We start from the raw sequence: 22,979 nt of genomic DNA, 5'->3' as shown, positions 1-22,979 counted from the left end.
ATGAGGAATCCTTTACTGAGATTTAATGAGCAAGCTCAACTCCAACTAACTTAACAATGAGAAAATTATTGAATTTTATAACAGGAAGTTCCATGGTAGTACGACTTCATTGCTGACTGATTCAGCAGCTCGGTGATATTTCCAGGATCCAGGTTTATTTTCTTTTAGTTTTTTCCATTTCTGCTATGACATCTTCAGTTACGACTTAATCATTCGGGCTGGTAACAGGATGGATATAGCAATGACTCATCCAGACATGACATCTAGAGGATGAAGAGAAAGTCTTTCTATGGCTCTTTCTTATCACTGAGGAAGCCGTTCCCTGAAGCTCTCCAGCAGACTTGCCCTCCCTCGCGTCTCCTTGGCTAGGACTGGGTCACAGACCAATTCCTGATGAGGTGCCCTGGAGCAGGGGGCTTTTCTTCAGGCCCATGGTTGTGTGTAAGGGAGTTGTGTTAGGGAGAAAAGAGTGGATTGGAAGGGCAGGAGGCAATCAGCGGGGTCCATTACAGTGACTAACAAGGTGCTTCATGAGCTGGCTCCTGCCAATTTCTCTGGCCTCATCTTTTGCCGCTCACCTCCTTGTATTTGATCATCCAGCTCTACTAACCTAAGTTTTGTGTCCCTGAGTATGCTATGGACTCACTTGTATATCGAGAGCTTTAAAGTACGCTGCACTCCCATGCCCACGCCTTCTACTTATCTTCAGGATTCATCTTACTTGTTACCTTATTATTTCTCCTGAACATTCTTCCCTCACTCCCAAGGCTGGGTTAGGGGTCACTCTTCTAAACTCCCACGGCACCTCTGTTTGTCTCATTAAAGTATTTGCCATATTGCACTGCAGTTACCTGTTTGAGTCAGTCTCCACCACTAAAATGACTTCCTGGAGGGCAAGGATTCCGTCTTGCTCTCTGACATATTACACAATGATTGAGGCGCACAAGAATTATTTTTTAGCGAATTCTTAAAGGTCATAATTTTCTTCTCCAAGTTGTGAACCTGCCCAGTCCTAGTAGGACGGGATATGCCACTGGTCCTTCGTAGTACATATACTTCTTCTCTTTAGGATGACTCAGAGAGGTTTAAGAAGGCTTCACAGGTTAAGCTCTTAAAAAATACTTGTTTCTAAACATCTTCTGCCAGTGCAGTGTACATCAATATTATCTATTTGATAGCAAGGTATTTTAAAAATAAATTTTATTTTGATACCATTTAAATACAATAAAACATACCCATTTTAAGTGGACAGGCCCATGAATTTTGACAATATATCCTTGTAACCACCACTTAAATCAGGATGTAGAACATTTGTATCACCCTAGAGGTTTCCTATGCTCCCTTGCAGTCAACCTCTCATCTCTGGTGCCAGGAAACCACTGGTCTGTGTTTGCTCATTCTAGAGGTCCATATAGATGGAGACATACAAGTACAGTGTGTGCGCTTTCATAAAGTGCCCATTCAAATATTTTGCTCATTTTCTATAATGTTGTTGGTATTCTTATTATTGAGTTGTAAGAGATAGTGATCTGTGTGAATATTAGTCCTTGTCAGATACATGTATTGTGAATATTTTCTCCCAGTGCATGGCTTGCCCTTTCATTTTCTTAACAGTGCCTTTTGAAGAGCAGAATCTTTTAATTTTTATGATGTTCAGTGTCTCAACATTTTCTTGTATGGTTTGTGTAAATTTTTCTTCCGTGTTTTCTTTTGGAACTTAAACAGTTTAAACTTTTATATTTAGGTCTGGATCCATTTTGAGTAATTTTTGTGTAAGTGTGAAGGTTTATGGATAGCCAGTTGTCCAGCTCCGCTTGTTGAGATGACTATCTTCCCCCCATTTAATTACCTTGGCACCTTTTAAAAAAAAAATCAATTGACCATATAAGTGAGGGTCTATTTCTGGACTCTCTATTCTGTTCTGTGAATCTATATGTCTCTCTTTACACCAATACTGTACTGTTTTGACTATAATAAGTCTTAAAATGAGGAAGTGTAAGTCCTACAACATAATTCTTTTTAAAACTTCTTTTATTCTAGTTTTGTGTTTTCATGTCAGTTTTAGAATCAGCTCTATTTTGGAATAAGTTTCTGTAGACAAACCTTTTGGCATTTTGATTGCAGTTCCATTTTGGGGAGAATTGACATAACAATATTAAGTCTTCCAACCCATGGTTATGGTACATCTTTCCATGTATTTAGGTCTTCTTTAATTTTTCTCAGCAATGTTTTGTCGTTTTCCATGTACAATTTTCCATTGTATATATAACATATTTTGTTACATTAATCTCTAAGTTGTTTTTTTTTATGTTATTGTAAGTGGTAGAGATGCTACAGATTTTTACATATTCACCTTGTATCCTTCAGCCTTATTAAATTCATTTAATATTTCTAGTAGCTTTTTTGTAGAATCTTTAGGATTTTCCACATACACACTCGTGCTGTCTATGAATAAGAACAGGTTTGCTTCTTCCTTTCCAATCTGTATGCCTTTTATCTCTTTTTATTACTTCATTGCACTGGCTAGGACCTCTGATATGATGTTGAATCCGAGTAGCAAGAGTCCATATCATTGCCTTGTTCCTCATCTTAGGGGGAGAGTGTTCAATTTTTTTACCATAAGTATGATGATTCGCCTGATACAGTGAGTTGCATTGACTGATGTTTGAATATTAAACCAACTCAGCCTCCTGGGGTTTAACCTACCTATTCATGTGCAGTTTAGTATTCAGCAACAGATTCAAAGGGGCCCCATGAAGATTTTTGGTGTTCTATCTCTGTGTAGCTCCTTCCTCTCCAGTACTTTTAACTTTTAGCCTCATAACTTTTAGCCAGCTCAGCCTCAGTCTCCAGTCTCTGCCTCCTAAACTCAATAAGAATGCCAGGCTGTGTTCAGGTTCTACCTCCTTGCATAGCTTCTGGAAAGTACCTCCAGGCAAAAAGCCACGGTGAACACAGAGCTCACCTCATTTGTTTCCCTTTCCTAAGAGATCTCAGCTCTGCCTTACCGGTTACCCAGCCAGTGCTGCCTCATGTCTTCTGTCCAGTTTTCTAGTTGTTTTGGTGGGAGGAAAAGTCCAGGACCATTTACTGTTGAATGCTGACATTGGATGCAAGGACTCTTGATGGTAGATAATACATTTGCGCTTTTCTCTGATTCTTGTGTCCTTGGTAAATGTTTATCAAAGATCTGTCTAATGCAATGATTTCTGGCCTTTATGGTCACTTTTTCTTGAAGCTGGCATTTCATCCAGCTTTAACTCTATGCCAGGCACTGATTGGTACTCAATTTGTATCTTATCGTCACAACAGCCTGTGATATAGATACGACATTTTACAAAAAAAGGAGATTAAGATGTAAAGTGATGAAGTGACATGTGTAAGATCAGGGTGATTGAATTAGAACTCACCTCTGACTTAAAATCCTAGGCATTTTAATAGTTCCAGTGTAATCTCCCTCTGAGATTTCAATAAAACTCACTTATAAATCTGGTCCTCAGAAACAGGATTTTTGACATGTACCAAAAATACTCGTATGTGTACAATTTCAGAGGGTTCACAGGCACCTGGAGCACATCCACAAATAAGCCCAATCACGGACACCAGCAAGAGGACCCCTATGTACCCATCCACACTACCATTGTCAACTTGAACCCTTGGTGAACGTCCGAACTTTCCTTCCAGCCTCCTGGGGTTCTGTATCACCTTTACAATTATGCTTCATAACTTGTAAGACAGCCATTGTCCTGCTTGTGACCCTGCCCTCAGCAGGATCTAAGGTGAATCCACATGGGCGTATCCTTGCCTGGTAAGACCACTTGCCTTATCACTACATAACACTTAAGAAATGGATCCTAAAAAGGAGGCTATTTTTAGCACTATTTTTACATTTTTCTCATAAAAGATCATCTACACTAATTTTATCATGATCCACTTCCAAGTTTATCTCAAACACTCAGGGCCTTGTCACTGAAATGTTTGGTCCCTCACCACAAGTGAGCCCGTGGTATTACCAGGTAACCCTGCTACGTTTCCTAATTCTTTCACTTTCCTAATCTCCTGGGTTATTTCACATTTTTTCCCGCCAACTTCTAAGAACTTCTTGCCATCTTTATTTGCAGCTGGTGACTTTGCTTCCTTTTTTACTGAGAAAACTTCTGATTGCATAAGTGAATGTCCACAAACACATCTACTAAATGACTTGTGTCTGAACTCTGTTCCCTTTCTTCCATTCCTGTAGACTAACTGTCCTTTTCAAGGCCACTCTTTCCTTTGGATCTTAGATTCCATTCTCTTTTTGTCTTCTCAAGAACACAGCTTCAGTTTTTCCTTTTCTACTGCATCAACAATTTTTCCTTTCCTCCTGAATCAATCCCCTCCGCACACAGTAACACATATTATAACAGCTCTTATCTTTACAAAGAATAGGCTTGTCACTCTTCGTCTTCTCTCAGCTACTACTCCGTTTTTCTTTTCCCAATTGACCCCCAAACTCCAAGAGTTGATTTTACCCACTGTCATAAGTTCTTCTCTCTCAATCTCTTTTCAACTCAATTTTTCTAAATCCAATAGTGAATTCTAAATTCCTCATTCTGCTTGTCCTGTTAGCATTATTCAACAAAATTGATCTCTCTCCTCAAAATACTGTATTCATTTGCTTTCAAGGACCCCCACTTTCCTGGTTTGCTCACTTTCCCAGTCACTCTTTCTTGGTCTCCTTTGCTGGTTCTTCCTTCTTTTACTGGCCTCTAAGAATTAGGACATCCTGAGGCACAATCTCTCAATGTTTCTTCTTCTCTTTGTACCTTCATGTCCAAGGACCCTAATTCAGTACTCTGGCTTTAACTACCATCTACCCCAGTAGTTCCCACTGGGGGTGATTTTGCCCCCAGGGGACATTTTTGGTTGTCACAACTGGGAGCAGATGCTACTGGCAGCTAGTGGGTAGAGGCTAGGGATGCTGCTGAACATCCTAAAATGCATAGGACAACAAAACAAAAATACCTTCCACAACCAAAAAGCAACAGCATCAACAGTGCCCAGCCTGAGAAACCCTGATCTACCCACCACTCCTCTCTGAACTCTAGACTCATGTGCCCAACTTCCTACTCAACATCTTCTTTTGGATATTTAACAGACTTCGCATGGCTCAAACTGAAGTTTGGATTCTCTCTGCCTCAGCTCGGTTTCCCTAGAAAACGGAACCTGAGCTAGGACTTGCATTTTAACGGAAGATGCGATTCCCTAGGAGTGAGAGTCAGGGAAAAGGGAAGTGAGATAGGGAAGGATAGTGTGCAAAGACAAGGTGGTGACTTGCCAAGCTGGCCGCTCCTTCATGAGCTATAAAGAGATGCATCCCTGTTATTAGACCATACGGTTGCTTGTCGCTGAAAAGAATAAAGGGAGAGAAAATTTATCTACAGACTCTGTCCTATCTCTTACGAGATCAGACAATTTAGTTTGTGAACTCATCCTAGAAAAAGTGCTACATACCTCATTGCTGAATGTCACTATGGTCACCTTTGAAGTACTCCCCTTGGGAAGCTATGCATCAATGCCAGTGCTGAGTCCACCTTTCAAAGCAATTTTGGAACTCTATTTCTGGAATGGCCACCAGAGTTGTCGTTGTAGTAACCTTGATGTCCCAAATGTCATCAAAATGTCTTCCTTTCAATATTTTCTTTATATTCGGGTAAAGAAAGAAGTCATTGGGGGCCAGATCAGGTGAGTAGGGAGGGTGTTCCAATATGGTTATTTGTTTACTGGCTGAAAACTCCCTCACAGACAGTGCCCGGTGAGCTGGTGCATTGTTGTGACGCAAGAGCCATGAATTGTAGGCGAAAAGTTCAGGTCGTCTAACTTTTTCACGCGGTCTTTTCAGCACTTCCAAATAGTAAACTTGGTTAACTGTTTGTCCATTTTGTACAAATTCATAATGAATAATTCCTCTGATATCAAAAAAGCTTAGCAATATTGTTGCAATAAGTTCGTGAATTTAATAGTCATACCTCGTATGTCCTATTAGGCAAGTTATCACTGGTCCACTGAGTTAATGCCTCCACATGGTGTATTGTTCACCCGGACCTTTGTTCAGTCTTGAGGAATCCAGATTGTATTCGTTGCAGTGTGGTCAACCTCATGAGGCAGAACTCTGCTGCCCACACAGCTGGCTGTTCCTGCAGCAGCGGAGGCAGCGCAAGTTGCCACAGGGCAAGAAGAAGAGAGAGGAGGGAGGAATCTGAGGAGAGGCCTCAACTGCCCAACACAGTGATAAATAAGACACACAAGGGCCTTATTTACATAAGAGCCAGACTTTGTGTAGCTCACATTCTAGTGGGAGAGAAGCTGTCCAATCCACTCTTTCAGTAAATGACGTCCCCATCCTCATAGTTACTAAGGCTAGAAGACATTCTTGAAACATTCCCCGCACCCCACATCCCAAATCTTGCTATCTCTATTTTAAAAATTTAATCCTATTTCAATCACTTCTCACAAGCTTACCACTCTCTTCCTTGTTCATGCCATCACCGCCTGTGTTACTTTATAACCTGCAAACTCGTGCCTTATTTCCAGTAGGCAGAATAATCTTTGAAAACAGCAAATCATGTTTTAGTGCTATACAGATCCAAGTCCTCCAACATCTTCCACAGCACTCAGAATAAGATGAAATGTTCTTACAGCAACCTAAGATGCCTGCACCATCTGGACCCTGCCTACCATTGTGACCTACTTCCTTGGTCACTTCTTTCTAGCCACACTGGCCCGCTTTTTTCCCCCAAATATTCTAAGCTTGCCCTTGCCTCAGAACCGTTGCATTGTCTCTTATGCCTATCCTTTTGATCTTGCTATTATTCCTTGCTTTCTCTCTTCTTGAAGTTCTTTGTTGATATGTTACCTCTGCAGAGAGGCCCTTCCTAGACATGTAAATCTCTATTTGTCACTCTCTATCCCTTTTTAAACATTTTCTTCACCTGGCATTATAATGTGAGGTCTATTTGTTTATTATTGGTCTCTCCCAGCAGAATGTGAGCTCTGTGAGGTCTCAGGCCTCATGTGCCTTAGTTATTACTGTGTCTGTAGGGCTAGAACATGTCTGACACACAGCTGGGGCTGAGTAAATATTTGTTGAATGAATAAATACCTTCAGATCCTTACCAATGGTGAGCTTGCATCAAGAATGATGAGTTCCTGGCTCAACAACTTTCTTCCAGGTCCTTGGAGGTCCATTGCTGCTCTTAACACATCTGCTAGGGATGTTGAAAACTTCCTGATCTTATTATGCCCCCTAGTAAAGCCCTGACTTTAGGAACCAGTCTGTGAATTTTGTCTAGGAAGGCAATCGCCAAATGCTGAATCAGGGCAAGTGCATCCACATGAGGCTAGGAGATGAGAGTCCTGGAGGCCTTGAAAAGAATGAAGGAAGTTACAGGCAGAGTGAGGTACAAGAGCAGGGTAGGGAACTCCAGGATTGCTAGGACATGATCAGAAAATGTTTATCACGTGTGGTAGGGCTGTCTCCCATAGGACTGTAACAGCAGCAGCAGCAAGAGCAGCAGCAGCAACAAAAACAAGGGACTTGTACACCTAAAGCTGAAGTAGAATAATATTGTATGTCAACTATAATTATATATATATATATATATATATATATATATATATATATATATATATATTCACAGTATGTGGAGTACAGCATAAGGAAGATAGTCAATAGTATTTTAAAAGCTATATAAGATGTCAGAGGGGGTGTAGCTCAGGGGCGGTTATCACCTTGTGAGGGGTGTAAATGTCTCATTATTACGTTGCTTTGTACACCTGAAACTATTCTTTTTTTTTAAAGGGACTTGTCGGTATTTCAGCACACAGCTCCATGTTTTATTTGCAATAAAGCAATAGTGCAGAAAGGTAGAGTTAGTGGGATAGAACATGTGTGTGGAAGGTGGGGAAAGGGCAGGGTTTTAATATGGGAAGGAGGAGTTTAAGAGAACTAACTCTATTTTTGCAAAAGAAAAGCTGAGATTATGGATCCGGAGGAGTGCAGGGAACAAACACTTTTATTTTTCTGAAAAGAACGCTGGAGTCTGAATCTGGAGGAGGGACTTAACGAGTGCCGTACCCAGGATTATTGCACTGCCTGGACAACCCCGCTGAGGCCCCGGCTTTCCACTAGCCACAAGAGAGTGGCTTTGATTAAAGACGTGGGTGGTGTAGGCACCCGGCCACGCGATCCGCGGTGGTGCGAAGGGGTGGTCCCAATGCAGCGGGGGGACCAATCAGCAGCGACTCCGGGCTCTGGCAGCCTGCTTAGAGCCTCCGCTGCAGTCGAACTACCGGAGCTGCTGGCTGCCGGCTTTGGAGCTGCAGGCGCCCAGGCGCAGCGCCTCCGAGGGCGCCGCTGGAGCCGCACTCCGTGTGCACCACGCACGCCCCTGCATCTGCTGCCCTGCGTCTGTGTGCCGACCCTTTCCCGAAGAAGTTGCAAGCCTTGCAAGTGGACCTGTGAGGCCCTAGGCCGGGAAAAGAGGCTGCGGGAGGAGGGACGTAGGTGGGAGGTGGGCAGGTGACTTGCTTCTCAGAATCATCCCAATTAGCACCAAGTTGGCAGACAACCCCCAAAAACTCACGAAGCCTTTAGTGGTTGCCCACATTCTCCGTATTTCATAATAATCTCACTGTAAGAAAATTTCCAACTCCCATTGTAGGTCAAAGAGGGACAGAGTCTTAGCACCACCGTCTCGCAATAACACTACATAGAGCAAACCCAGTTGATCCTCAACTGCAGAGCTCTACCCAAAGTCCGCATCTCTCCGACTCCAGCCGGGAGAAGCTGGGTGGACCCCGCAGAGGGCCCCCTGCGGGAGGGGAGGATGGCGCGCCCAGCGTGGCGACCGAAGCTGATTATTGTGCGACTGCACAAACACAACCCCATCCAAGGAGTTTTGCCAGGAACAACCGCCTGCATTGCGTCGGATCTGACCATTTGAAATGTGGAATTCCCGGTGAAGGTCGCGGCCAGGGACCGTGCGTGTGCGGGGCTGTGGACCACAAGGAAAATAGAATTGGTGGTCGGCTTTTTTGGCAGAAGGAAAAAGCTGTGCAGGCAAGGGTGGGGACCGAATGGCAACCCCCCTCCACCGAACCACCACCCCCTCATATTTTCCCTCTACCTCCTCGCTCTTGCCCTCCCCCGCCCTCCCCAACCCACGCCTGGGTGGGCCAATCGCTGCTCCGCGCTCCAGGCGCTTTCTCAGGTTTCTGCTGATCTTGCAGCGCCCAGAAATGGACCGCGCAGACCCGCCGCTGCACGCACCCTACCCCACTCGGCGCTCCTAACAGCTCCCCGCGCGCCTCTCAGCCTCCGCGAGGTCCACGCGGGGGTGCGGAAGCGGAGGGCATCCGAGAGCCATGTAGACCCAGGGTCTTGCTCGCCTGCTTCCTTCGGGATCGAATCAAGGGCTCCCATAGTGTTCGGAGGGGGGCGAGAGTGCTGTTTATCATCATTTGCTTCAGAGCTTCGGGAGAGGGTGGCATTTTGCTTTTCCGCCCCGCATCCTCCGGAACTCCCTGCACCAGAAGAGCACGCCGTCTCCAGGTTGCTGGCAACGGGTGAGAATGGGGATAGGGAGTGGACATTTCCCCTGTAGCTGCTCAGAAAAGCAATTGCCCGACTGAAGGGGAGTAGCACGAGAGGGCGAGGGCGGCGAGTTTGCCCCGGCGCCTCTCGGATGCTGCTGCGGCGGCGGCCGCGTCTCCCGCCCGTGTACTGCAAAAGCGACCTGCCGCATTCCAACTCCGGCTCTCCGCGGACTCAGCACCACTCCTGCGCCAAGCCGGCCGGCCAGGTAGGGGGCTCCCCAGATCGGGGCTGCAGAAGCAGGGGTTGGGACGATGGGTGGGGGGAAGCCGGGGGTGTAGGAACGCTGCCTGGGACCTGGAGCTTCCCCAGCGTCTCTCGGCGCTTTTCCGATCTCTAGTTTAACGAAGTTGTAAACAGATCGGCTGTTGGGCATTGGGGAAAGTGGGATGGAAGAGCCCCAAACTTGGATTTCGGGGTGTCTGTGTGTGTCTGTCTGTGTGTATGTCCAGTAAAAGTCCAGTGCTTTCTAACAAAGCTAGAGGTCTGTGCTCTTCAGTGTCTGTAGGTCCGTCCCATCGAAATGCTTCTGATTTTCTACCCCCGTATCACTTTCTATTTCTCTGCAGCGTCCATCGATCGCCCTGGTGGGAGCTTAGAAGGCGGCAGGCGAAGAGGGGTAGGAGGGGGGAGAGCCGAGGAGAAACAGAGGGGTTGTCAGGCGAGGGCATCTGCTGGGCTGGCTCTGCACCCGGTCCTAGGAGAGCTCGTGGAGGGGAGGGGAGGCCAGGGTGACCCCGAAGAGATGGCCCAGCCCGCTAGAACGGCACTGCGTTAAGGCACCTCGGAGCAGGAAGAAACACCAGCTCTCACCCCCACCCCAACCCTGGGCAAAAAGGTGCACCCCGGGCCGCAGGCGAGGGGGATTCCAAACTGAGCCAAAGGTAGGGTGGAGAGGAAGGGAACCAGAAGCGAAGTCGCAGATCTCTTGACCGGCTGGCTTCGAAGCCCCTCCCCCTGAGCGTGGGGGAGACACGCACTCCGGTGGGGGGGGCGCTTGGGTCCCCCCCACCCCTCCTCTCTCTGTCCTTCCTACCACCGCTGGCCCTTTCCTGCTCTCTCACCCCTGCACCCGGCTTCTGCCATGACGGTAATGTCTGGGGAGAACGTGGACGAGGCGTCCGCCGCCCCGGGCCATCCCCAGGATTACCCCCGGCCCGCCGACCACGAGGACCACGAGTGCTGCGAACGCGTGGTGATCAACATCTCCGGACTGCGCTTTGAGACGCAGCTCAAGACCCTGGCTCAGTTCCCCAACACGCTGCTGGGCAACCCCAAGAAACGCATGCGCTACTTCGACCCGCTGAGGAACGAGTACTTCTTCGACCGCAACCGGCCCAGCTTCGACGCCATCCTCTACTACTACCAGTCGGGGGGCCGGCTGCGGAGGCCGGTCAACGTGCCCTTGGACATGTTCTCTGAGGAGATCAAATTTTACGAGCTGGGCGAGGAGGCCATGGAGAAGTTCCGGGAGGACGAGGGCTTCATCAAGGAGGAGGAGCGCCCCCTGCCCGAGAAGGAATACCAGCGCCAGGTGTGGCTGCTCTTCGAGTACCCCGAGAGCTCGGGGCCCGCCCGAGTCATCGCCATCGTCTCTGTCATGGTCATCCTCATCTCCATCGTCATCTTTTGCCTGGAGACCCTCCCTGAGCTGAAGGACGACAAGGACTTCACGGGCACCATCCACCGCATCGACAACACCACGGTTATCTACACTTCCAACATCTTCACGGACCCCTTCTTCATCGTGGAGACCCTGTGCATCATCTGGTTCTCCTTTGAGCTGGTGGTGCGCTTCTTCGCCTGCCCCAGCAAGACAGAGTTCTTCAAAAACATCATGAACTTCATCGACATCGTGGCCATCATCCCCTATTTCATCACCCTGGGCACCGAGATCGCTGAGCAGGAGGGCAACCAGAAGGGCGAGCAGGCCACTTCGCTGGCTATCCTCAGGGTCATCCGGTTGGTAAGGGTTTTCAGAATCTTCAAGCTGTCCCGCCACTCGAAGGGCCTCCAGATCCTGGGCCAGACCCTGAAAGCTAGTATGAGAGAGCTAGGGCTGCTCATCTTCTTCCTCTTCATCGGGGTCATACTGTTTTCCAGTGCAGTGTACTTTGCAGAGGCGGAAGAAGCTGAGTCGCACTTCTCCAGTATCCCCGATGCTTTCTGGTGGGCGGTGGTGTCCATGACCACTGTAGGATACGGTGACATGTACCCTGTGACAATTGGAGGCAAGATCGTGGGCTCCTTGTGTGCCATCGCTGGTGTGCTGACAATTGCCCTGCCCGTACCTGTCATTGTGTCCAATTTCAACTATTTCTACCACCGAGAAACTGAGGGGGAAGAGCAGGCTCAGCTGCTCCACGTTAGCTCCCCTAATTTAGCCTCTGACAGTGACCTCAGTCGGCGCAGTTCCTCTACTCTCAGCAAATCTGAGTACATGGAGATCGAAGAGGATATGAATAATAGCATAGCCCATTATAGACAGGCCAATCTCAGAACTGGCAATTGCACCACAGCTAACCAAAACTGCGTTAATAAGAGCAAGCTACTGACCGATGTCTAAAAAGCCAAGCAAACAAAAAAGCCCCACTTAGCCGCTTGAAAGACTTAAAAAACAAAACAAAACAAAAACCCTAGTGACCCATGTCACTCTTTGTCGATACTTTACTAAATAGTTTTTGAATGCTCTATTTAACTGTCAATGCATTGTTGCATTGTGGATTTTGGGGGCGACCAATCAGCAGCTTCCAAGATCTGTGGGGGGGGAAAAAACTATTTTCATTTTATTAAAAAATGGGAAAAGAAAGTGTATTTTCTAAAATTGATTTAAAAATTCAGTTCATGAGCTAGACTCGGTAAAATAAGATTCATATGCTTCCCCATACTGAGACATTTGTAATCTTTGGGCTTCTTTAACTTTTTTCTTTTAACTAAAAACCAGATGATCACTTAGAAGTATAAAATTAAAACTTGCATGGGACTCCAATAGAAAATCTTTGCAAACTGCATAGCACATTTAAGACAGTGCATCTGATGTATTATATGTAACATGCTATACAAGCCAAAATTGGCAATGAACAAATGTTTTTATTTTGATCAATCACACTGCATATTATAAGATGAAAGAAAAAAAGCAAACAGTATTACTTAAGACTGGTTCACAAAGCACCTTATCAATCTCATGCTGGTCCTGATCTGTAGGGATTTTCTTTCTGCCCCATTCCCCTTCTATACAAACTATCCTCTAAGAAAAAGATACTGAATTAAATTAATTGATTAATCTGCAGTGCTGCTAAGTTTCTCACCTGCAGATGAACCCAACACAGGTCTTTTCTCACTGGTCCTGTACCCTGACCCCTGGCCTTCAGAACTGGATGTAAATCCTTAACCTCCTTATTGCAAGAGAGCACAAATAGAGTTAAATGTAAGCATGTTTGATTCTGATAATATTTATTTTATAATCGCATGCTGAGAACGTTAACTCAGACAATAGGGGATAAGCTTAAGTTTGAATCAACTCTTCTAAAAATAGATCCTTTTTCATTTGCATTCACCAAAAGTGCACTCCTTCATTTAACTATTTTATTCATAAATAAAGTACTGTATTTAAGTGCATATGTTAGTCAGATGGGAACAAAAACTTTTTGGAGCTCAAAGCATGTTCTCGTATTCAGTATTATGGCCTATTTGATTAAGATGTACCTTGAATTAATTAATGCATGATTTCAGTAAAAAAATGTAAAAAATAATAAAAATTACAAGTTTGTGGGATGAAGGGCCCAAAGATATAGTGGGTGGGGGTGGGGGTGGGGGCACTCAGTCAATTTTCCTGCCTTTGCTCAGGGAAATGTTGGGTTTCTGTGCAGGTGTAGGCAGAGTAAGGACCAATATGCCCATCCTTTAAAAGGAAGCTATATGGAAAACTAAAGAGGTCATCAAGGTATATAGAGCAACACCTAAGAACAAGTATTCTTTCTAGCTGAGGATAAACACAAGCAAAACAAACACACACAAAAAACAAGGTGCAATACTGCATGTTTTTGGTGCATTCTTAAGATGTAAATGAAAATGTTTATCTATTGTATGCATCCAAAGCAGAGCTGATTTCTTTTTGCAGTCATGACTTGAAGTCTGTGGAGACTTCGCCCCTCTCCTTGAGTCTCCCTGAAGAAACTTAACCAATCGATTTCATAGTTGCTTAGTGCCTTTATCCTGTACCCACAGTGAACTGCAGAAAGTGCCTCCGTTAACACAGCTGAGAAGTTATGTAACAAAGGGAGGAAGGGTTGGGGCACAGATACTTTGCTTTTGATTTTTCCATCCTCGCTGTCTCACTTCACCACTGTGAGAAGACCACACCATCCTGAACCCTGGAGGGGAGAGATCCAGGACGGTGCTGTTTCTCTGGCCATCCTCTGGACTGAGTCCCTTTGGCAGCCTGATGTGTGATATAAACTGGGACCTGAGACCCAGCTTCCAACTGGACATGAACCATGAACTTGTGTTTTGGGGTTTTTGTTGTTGTTTTTGTTTATGTTTTTGTTTTCCTTTTCCACCAGAAGCCAAGATAAACTCTTTGGGAATTTATTTCCTATCGAGGGTCACTCTGGACATTCAAGGCTTCCTCAGGTCCAGTGTAGTATTTCTTGTACATTTCCTTATTCCTCCTCTGTTAGCAACAGCACTTTGCAAATCTCTACTAGTCTCATCTTTCTAGGCATATCGTGGCTGTGGGAACATTCGGTTCAGACTAACCTTTCCTAGGCCCTCCTTTCTGGCCCACTCTCTTCAGATATTTCCTATGATGCGCCTATGGTTTTCTCACCTAGCAGTCACTTCACGGGCTGAGCGTCTAATTTCTGCCACCCCCGGCAACCAGCACAGAGAACAGCTGGGACCCTGTGCCTCGCTGAAAGAGAGCCACGTAACACAGGCCTCTGGGGCCCAGCAGCTGTCCAGCAATGCAGAGGAGCTCACCATCTTTTTACGGACACCAGTGGGGAATCTTCATTCTGCACTTAGCATGTGGCTACCTGCTGCTGACCACCTTACACTCTTGTCCCGCTTCTGGAAATCTCCCCTGTTACCTTCAACCCTTCCCCCACCCTATCCTAGAACTAGCAGTGAGGCAGTACATGAAGAAACTAGAATAACGCTCAGGCTGGCTGAGTGTGTGGAAAGAAAGAACATGGATATTTTATTTTCCTGTGCTGCTTCTGTGACTCTGTAAGACGAATGTAACATCATGGAAGATGAGGAACCAAGGACTGTACACATCTGACCACAGGGCATAAACCCTCCCCTGTGATGTTTCCTTCTCTTGTCAACCTTGACTCATCCTGGCTATTCCTCTCCTACCTGCTTAAAAGTCCCCAGTTGGGGGGGAAAAAATGCCAACCTGTTCCAAACTTCCGGGGATGTCTCGAGCTTTTATTTAGGTTCTGAGGTCTAGGACACACAGAACTTGAAACGCTGCACTGTCAACAGCAATAATCCACTCAGTACTGTGGGATGGATGGGTCAGAGGATGAGAAAATGGGACCAAGGCTGATTAGATGGACTTTGGCTACCTGGTATACCTCTCATAGTTAGACACTGGACTCGTGATTCTTCTGCATGTGCAACAGGAAAAAGAGCTGCATGCAGGGAACCTGTCGGCCTGGGACTGAGGAGGAGCTGCTGTTACGAATCTGGGAGGTATGGGGAAAATGAACGCTGCTTATCCATCTGTAGCACATTGCAAGCAAGTGAGTACGAATGGAGTCCGGGACTCTGTGTAGCATAGGCATGCGAAGTCTGACAAAGCTCTTCCCCCTGCACTGTAACGGGCTGAAATGCTTTTGTAGACCTGAAGGTGCACTTCACAAAACTGCCTAGTAAGAAATGACTATCTTTTGGTTTACTTCCTTATATTTATTTTATTGGGCTTTTAACCTTTTCATTCCCTTCCTAGGTCTTGAGCTTTAATGGCTCATGTCCTGAATACTTGTTTTCTCCAGAAGGAGAAGACTTCTGACTTGCTGATAGCCATAGCTCAGCTCTTCCAGTGTTTGGGGCCCTAGTTCAATAGGGTGGCAGTGGAAGGGTTGGGTCACACCAGGGCTGTTAGCCATCCCAGAATCTCTGAAGTGATTAACTCACCTCAAGTGATCTGAATTAGAGAGACCAAAGATGTTAATTTCCTCTGTCCTCAGATTTATAGGAGACAGATTGTAACCAGGAAAGGTTTTGGTTTTCGCCTCTCCTCTCCCCTTTCTGTGCACAGCCCTCCCTGCTCCCCCGTGAGAGTTGAGTTCTGATCATCAGTTAAAACAGTCCACTGGGAGTGTGTTAGTGAGTTAGCCTAGCAAAATCAGAGGAACCAATGGCAGATTCTTCTCCTGGAATATGGCCGATGGACAGTCAATTCTCTAAAATCAAACTGTGCGGTAGGTTTAGATTCCGCTGCGGTGGAACAGAAGCACCAGAGCCACCAGTCTTGACTCACTTGAGAGTTTTTAAAAAATGCATGTAAATTGTATGTGAGGAATAGATTTCTTTAGGTAGAAATTTGGTTTAGTCCATACAGGACCTTCTTCATATTGTGTGTAGTTAGTTACAGGTTTTTCAAATTAGTTAACATTAGAAGAGTCAGTAAAATAGTTTCCCAATCCTCCTATTTAATATAGGAGACCTCAAAACACATGCTTTGAAACAATTTTACAATGGAATTGTCCTCGTTTGGTAGATTAGATTGAACAGAAAGGAGAACGAGAACATTAGTGGAAGGCAATTCCCCATTTTCTTCCAGGAACTACTTATTCCTGGGAGTGGTGAGAATTGGTGGGTGGTAACCATCCATAGTATAAAATTGTTAGAAAGAATATAAACTGCCAAACAGCCATTTTATCTTCCCGCTTTTTCAAGAAAGGGTGATGTCTTTCAAGCTTATGTTCATTTGAAAAAGACAAACTATAATTTGTAAACCAGACACAACCCAAGTCGAATTGCGATCTCAGGAGTGGTCGTCATCCACCATGTGGTGTATGATTCCTCGTATTTATATTATGGAATTTCAGGGTATATGCGAACATGTCCAGCATGACTCAGGTAACTCTTAGGAGAATGTACATTACTTATCATTTTTGTAGAGAAGCAAACAAGAGCTGAGTTGTAAACCAAAACTGTTCCATTACCTTGGGTCACTGTGCGAACTCATTCAGGGTACACGTGTAAGGTTTAGAGGTCTTAGGATCCAATGCCAGTCTCTTAGCTCAGGCAAAACGACCATGGGCTTTCTTGGGGAGTCCAGTGTGTACATAAAGGGTGAAGCCCTGCTGACCTCAGGACTGTTAGCTTTTAGGAGATCAGCCCTGGTCACAGTGATTTTCATTTAGGAGTTAAGTAGGGGTTTACTTTTTATGACATGAGACTTCAAAGCGTATAGAAAAGTTTTGTACCATAACCAGAGAGGAAGAAGAAATGGTGTAAGAAAAGCAAACAAAGCAAACCACAAAAATCCCTTGCAAACTATTCCAGGTCAAAAACTGTCTCCTCTCTCAAACATGCAGAAACACCTTTCTTCTCTTCAGTGCAGTTTGATGCAGCAGCTCTACATAGTCAGCATGGACTCTAGGTGAATAATAAACTATTACTACCAAGGTCAAAAATAAAAATCGAGTAGTATTAATTTAAAGTGCACCATCAGGACAACAAACCATTTAAGCTGAAAAAGCACTCTTTTATTTCTTGAGTTTGCCAGTTGCTTACACATTGAGTTGAGGATGTGTCTCATTTTCACCTACTGTGCATTTCCCCTGCCCTAACTGTTTAATATGTCAGGTAGAGGACGTTGAATGTTATGAATTGAAAACCTAATTGAAGCGCATAGTTTTCATCTATGCAATTTTACTTGCTTCTGTCACTTTATGATCTGTTCATATTTGGCATCAATTAAAGATAATTTTTAAGGATCTTATCAAGGAATATCTTGACTGGTTATTTGTCTCTTGTTTAATTGGCCTTTGGGGACCCCTTTCTTGCGGGGTCTTTTTAAAGAATATGATGAATTCAGGGTAAAATCATGAAGCAGCCTTGTGTTCTTAGAAACACCTGAATTGTTGCTTCTGTACAAGGAAATACACTGGGGTTACATTTTGACAATAAATTTACAGTTTGGACTCAGGTGGGATCCCAAGGAGAGGCGTTTGGAATTTGGTCTATGAAAGCAGTGGGCGCTGAGCTTCGAAAAGGAAAAAAGAAATGAAGCTTAAGGGAGTAAAATCATTGATTATATTCACTTAAATTGTTTTTGATTGGAAACTATAGTTCATTCATAGTTTAAGCTTTTCTGGAAGGATAATTGTGTGTGCGTGTGTATGACAGCGCTATTGCCTGGCATCAAATAACTTTATGGTTACAAAATGGTGTAGGAAGTAAGTGATTTGGATGCAGACAAAGTGATCCCTAACTATTCTTTACATATTCTTTTCTCACACAGTTGTACATGTGATTAACATGCCTTTCTTCCTGTTTTTTTGTTTGTTTGTTTTTTGGGTTTTTTTTTTATGACTTGGTGCATTTCCTTTTGATTCTGCCTGAGATTTAGAAGTTCTTCTTTCTTCCTTGTGAATATTATGTTTTATATAAGCTCTTTTATGTCCGAAAATAGGGTTACATGGTTTATGACAGGTGTCTGTTATATGCCAAATGCACTGGGTGGCTGGGCTGGTGCGTCAACTTAGAAATGTAGTGCATTGTGATGGGCTCAAATGGTAAGATTTGGAGATGAATCTTGCTTTTGCTGTAGAAGTTGCTACTGAAAGTAGACTGTGAGGCTGGGCAGGCTGCCCGTGATCTTTCTGTTGTGGTTGGAGAACAAGCCAGGCAGTGTCCTGACGGACAAGGGTAAGGGAGAGCTTGAACCGCATCAATGGCGGTGGGCAAATGAGCCCAGTCATTCAGAACCCTGAGTGTGGTTCTCAAAGCTCAGCCTTGGAAAGGGCGTCGTGAAGCAGAGCAGACAGATCCAGGTAGCTGCAGGGAGAGAAGGCTGTAACTGGAAACATGATTGTTTACAGAGCTTCAAAAAGAAGTCAAGTCACTTTTAAGGGACGCCAACCAGAAGAGTCGAGAACAGAGAGCTGATGTCATCTGATCCCAGTCACTTTGCCACAGGATAGGGAAGCTGGCTGCTGCTTCCTGTGGTCAGTGCAGACCTGTCCAGCTCCCACCCCCACCCCCACCCCCAGCCCCAGGCTTGCCTGTGGAGGGAAGGCTAACCCTGAGGCTGAGCAAAGTGTGCCCCTCTGCAAAGTCCTATTGCATGCCTCGGACAACATGGTCACACCTCGCCACTGGACAGCAGCCCTTTGAACCAGTTTAAATGCAGGTAACTGAAAATATCCTATTTAATTAATTGAATCTGTCATCGATTTTAAGATGCAGCATTGCTTGAAATATTCGTAAGAAACAGAGAACGTTGACAGTTATGACCCACCATTGCATTGATTCATCCCAATTTTAGAGATGTAAAAATGTAAAAACAAAACAAAACAAATCTTGGAATTGATGAACTACAGTGATTGTAATGTTTGTCCTCCTTTGTTTCCTGGTGTGATAATAGGCTTGAATTCCAAACCCATTACGTTTGGCAGTTTCCTTCAGATCTGAACCTTGGCTAACGCCCTGAGGTCTTCTTTTACCTGCCTTTTTCTCCCTCGGTGTTTTTGCTCAGCCCTGCGCTTAACTTAGGCTGTGTGGGGATCCGTTTTGGAGCTCCGTGTTGTCATGCTGTTTAGCATCCACAGATCATTGACCCGGTGAGGACCTCTGACTTAATCAGGCTGGAAGGAGGTTTGGTCTTACTGCCCCCCACTTCCCCTTTAATAGCACTCCTTCCATGACCAGATGTTCAGAACCTTCAGCAGCCCTTGGCTGTTATCACGTTAACGGCAATCTGACACTCATTCCCAGTGAGCTGCTAATAGCAACACCTCTAGTGTGTATAGCTGTCTTTGCAGTTTTCAAATCACTTCCACATTAATTATATTGCTTGGCGAATTAGTAGGGCTGATATTGTTGTCCCTGTTTTATAGTCTAAGGGGCTGGCCCAAAGTTGCTGAGTGGAGTGAGCAGGCTTAGGCTTCTGGATGATTCCATGGTAGGGATTGTGAATGCTTACTGAGTTGATGGAATGCTGGAACGTGTCCTGTCTCTTGTTAAAGCAAGACCAGTGGGTTTTCCATAGGGGCGTAGGTTCTTTGAGCCTTCAAATTGCTCACTTCTAAAATGGAAATATAATACTGCATAGAGTTGTGTGGGTTAAATGAGATAATATTGGTTAACATGTTTGGTAAATTTTAAGGTGTTCTATAAATGTGAGATATAAATAGATATATTGATTATAATGATGAAAGGAGGGGCACAGGGAGGAGGGCTCGGGATAACTCCTCCTTAGAGCAGGAGCTGCACTTTAAAAGAAGACTCCAGGGAGAGCAGAGGCTTTACTGCAAGATTAAATGTACGTAGATAACACTTGAAGACTTGGGGTAGAGAGGTCTTCAGCAGGAATCTTCAGTCCTGCATCTAATACCAGACCTGCAGCAGCCCCACAGAACACTCAGCCTCTGCTTCTAGTTTCTTTCTCCTCTGCCCTGAGACATAATACTATTTTATATCTCCAGACCCCAATGTCAAGGGTAAACTCTGCCGTGTCAGTTGAGGAGTCAGAGGTATCTTTAATAATTTACATGTCTTCTGATTGCCTCATTTCTCCCAGGTACACAATATTGTGTGATTTGTTTTTTTTTCTTTCCACCTGCGAATATTGAGAAATAAAGCAAGATGTTGTTTGCAAAGTTTTCTCATATGCTTGTCTGAGAGACAGTGTATAAATATAAAAACCTATTCTTAACTTTCTTTGCCCAAAATAAAATAACCCCCGCAAGCATACATGAGTCAATACAGTCTTTTCTTAAATAGCACATACTACAAAGATGCGCATAAAAATTTATAAGCTATAATATCTCTACAGTGGTCCAGCTCTTCTTTCTTAAAACTGATTGGACAAAATAGCTGTGATTTAAACAGCTGTAAGACTTTTATCTGCTTTCCTTAAGGAATTTTATTGCTTATCTGTTGGAATCTTTGGTTCATGAAATATTTTTCTAGAGAATAACATTCAGGGGCTAGATTGAGTTCTCAAACCTATTAATGATTTTTAAAATAGATTTTATGTGGTATTTCATATTTGCTGTAATAGATAACGTTCTCAACATTGTTTCAAGTGCTGAGAGTTAAATGCATTTCAGGAATGTTTCCAGACAAACTAATTTCAGTTGAAACTTATTTTTTCAGAATTGAAATCAGAATGATCAATGAGTAGAGGGTTAAGCTTAGGATAATTACGTTTTGAGCTCAGGGCCAAATCCAACTTTTATTAAAAATGTTATTCCTCAATGTATTGAGTTAAACATATTTGGAAATCCAAGATACTTTTATCTCTACAGTGATGTTTTCCCCATTTTATACAACATCATTATTTCACTGTTTCAGAAAGGAAGTAATTTTATGTGAATTTCAAAGAGAATCTCTCTGAGACTAAGATTCACCCCACCAAATGTTCCCCCTCCATTAACAAGCAAAATGGTTCTTTTTTTAACCTTAGAGAAGGCTGTGTGTATGTCAGTCCTAAAAGAAGGGACGCACGGCTCAGTTTTTGAATGATCACAGGATATTGGCTAATTGTTAAATGACATTTCTAGTTAAGATGGGGTAGCTTTCTTTTTAAGTTTTCAGAGGATGAAGATTACATGTGTTGGCATTTAGAAAATAAAGCTTATTCTTAATGGATACAGATGAGTACTCTAAACATCCTATAATCACAATATTGGTCATTCAGAAAACAAAAGAGATGAACTTAGAACATACATAATGATTAGTAAGTTGGAAGAACAACGTTTGTCCACGGCAAGAATTCCAGGTGGTGCAGTAGAGCAGCGCTGCTAGTCAGTGGAACCCATTGGGTGGCCAACCAGAGGCTGTTTAGCATGACAGAGGCAAATACGTGACTTTAACTATGATTCTAAAGCGTTTGCAGCCAGAGGATGATGGGTAAAATGAGAACAATAATCTGTTGCCTGCCTGAAAGTGGAAAGTTTGGCCAGGACAGCTTCAAGTCTCTAGTTGTAAGAAGGATGATTAGGAAGCAGGCTGACACACTGGGGAGATTTGAGAGGCTGGCTTACCTGTTGCACAATAAACGCAGTACAATTATTGTGGTGACTAAAATAACGGCTCATCAGTTAATGCGATTTAATGTTACGTGACGGACTATTACGCTGTTTTGAAAAAGCCATATAAATTGTCTTATGGGTTAATTTACTGCTCTTAGTGGTCAGCCAAGTTGCAGTGGAAATTTTGTTGGACTCGCCACTAAATTATCCGGGAATTTGCTGGTGTTCAGTCAGACAGTTTCTTTATCACAGGTTATATAGGCAGAGTCCTACAGAGGAGGAGGAATTCATTAGATGACTTTATGGTCTGATCTCAGCCTTAGAATTCTAGTGCTCAAAACTAAAGAACAACTTTTCCATAGGTCCAAAATGTATATACTGACTTAAAGAGAAAATGATTAAAGACAATTTTTAAAAGACAAAGTCTTGTATAGGTAACGAGGATAGCTGTATTTCATTTAAATGTGTTTCCATCATATCTGGTAATTTTATATTAAGCACAATTTCCTCCATTCACGTAAAGTATTCAATTACTTTGTGAATGAAAATATAATCAATAATGTTGTGAAGATTTTGTAGGGGGTAAGATGGGCACTTGTCTTATTAGGGAGACCACTTCATGGACAGTGTAGATGCCTGACCACTGCACTGTACACCTGAAGCTGAATAAAATTGAATGTCAAATATATATATATATATATATATATATATATATATATATATATATATATATATACACACACACACACGCACACACACACAGTCACAGGATGTGGAGTAAAGAATGGGTAATAGAGTCAGTGGAATTGTAACAGCTATATACGATGTCAGAGGGGTAATAGATTGGGGGAGAGGGGTTATCACTTTGTGAGGGGTGTAAATGTCTAACTATTACATTGTTTTGAACACCTGATACTAATTTAAAAAAGAAAAGGAAAATTCTGAACATCATCACCTGTTATGGCAATTCCCATCTTCTCTGGCTGGGATGACATTTAACCCTCATTGTATTGGGTTCAATTCCCCAATTCAGTAAATATAGTGGTTAAGATTCTCAACAAAAAGTGTTGTTCTTGGTGTTCTCTCCTTTGGGAAGGACTCTTATTGTAGTTTACTTTGACAGGAGT

The 22,979-nt window shown here is 43.9% G+C and overlaps 1 protein-coding gene across 1 annotated transcript; it reads left to right on the top strand.

Moving 5' to 3' along the window:
* The first annotated feature begins 8,324 nt into the window (after positions 1 to 8,324).
* On the top strand, positions 8,325 to 17,594 carry KCNA1 (potassium voltage-gated channel subfamily A member 1). Its single transcript, XM_019718614.3, has 2 exons — positions 8,325 to 9,842; positions 10,204 to 17,594. The coding sequence occupies exon 2, from the start codon at positions 10,719 to 10,721 to the stop codon at positions 12,198 to 12,200; it is 1,482 nt and encodes a 493-aa protein (XP_019574173.1). The 5' UTR covers positions 8,325 to 9,842; positions 10,204 to 10,718; the 3' UTR covers positions 12,201 to 17,594.
* The last annotated feature ends 5,385 nt before the right edge of the window (positions 17,595 to 22,979 follow it).

This window comes from Rhinolophus sinicus, chromosome 1 (genome assembly GCF_057876585.1).
Source record: "Rhinolophus sinicus isolate RSI-liver-muscle chromosome 1, RSI-T2T, whole genome shotgun sequence".
Lineage (NCBI taxonomy): Eukaryota > Metazoa > Chordata > Mammalia > Chiroptera > Rhinolophidae > Rhinolophus > Rhinolophus sinicus.
The sequence above is the reverse complement of the archived record's forward strand: the minus strand, read 5'-3'. Positions and strand labels throughout refer to the sequence as shown.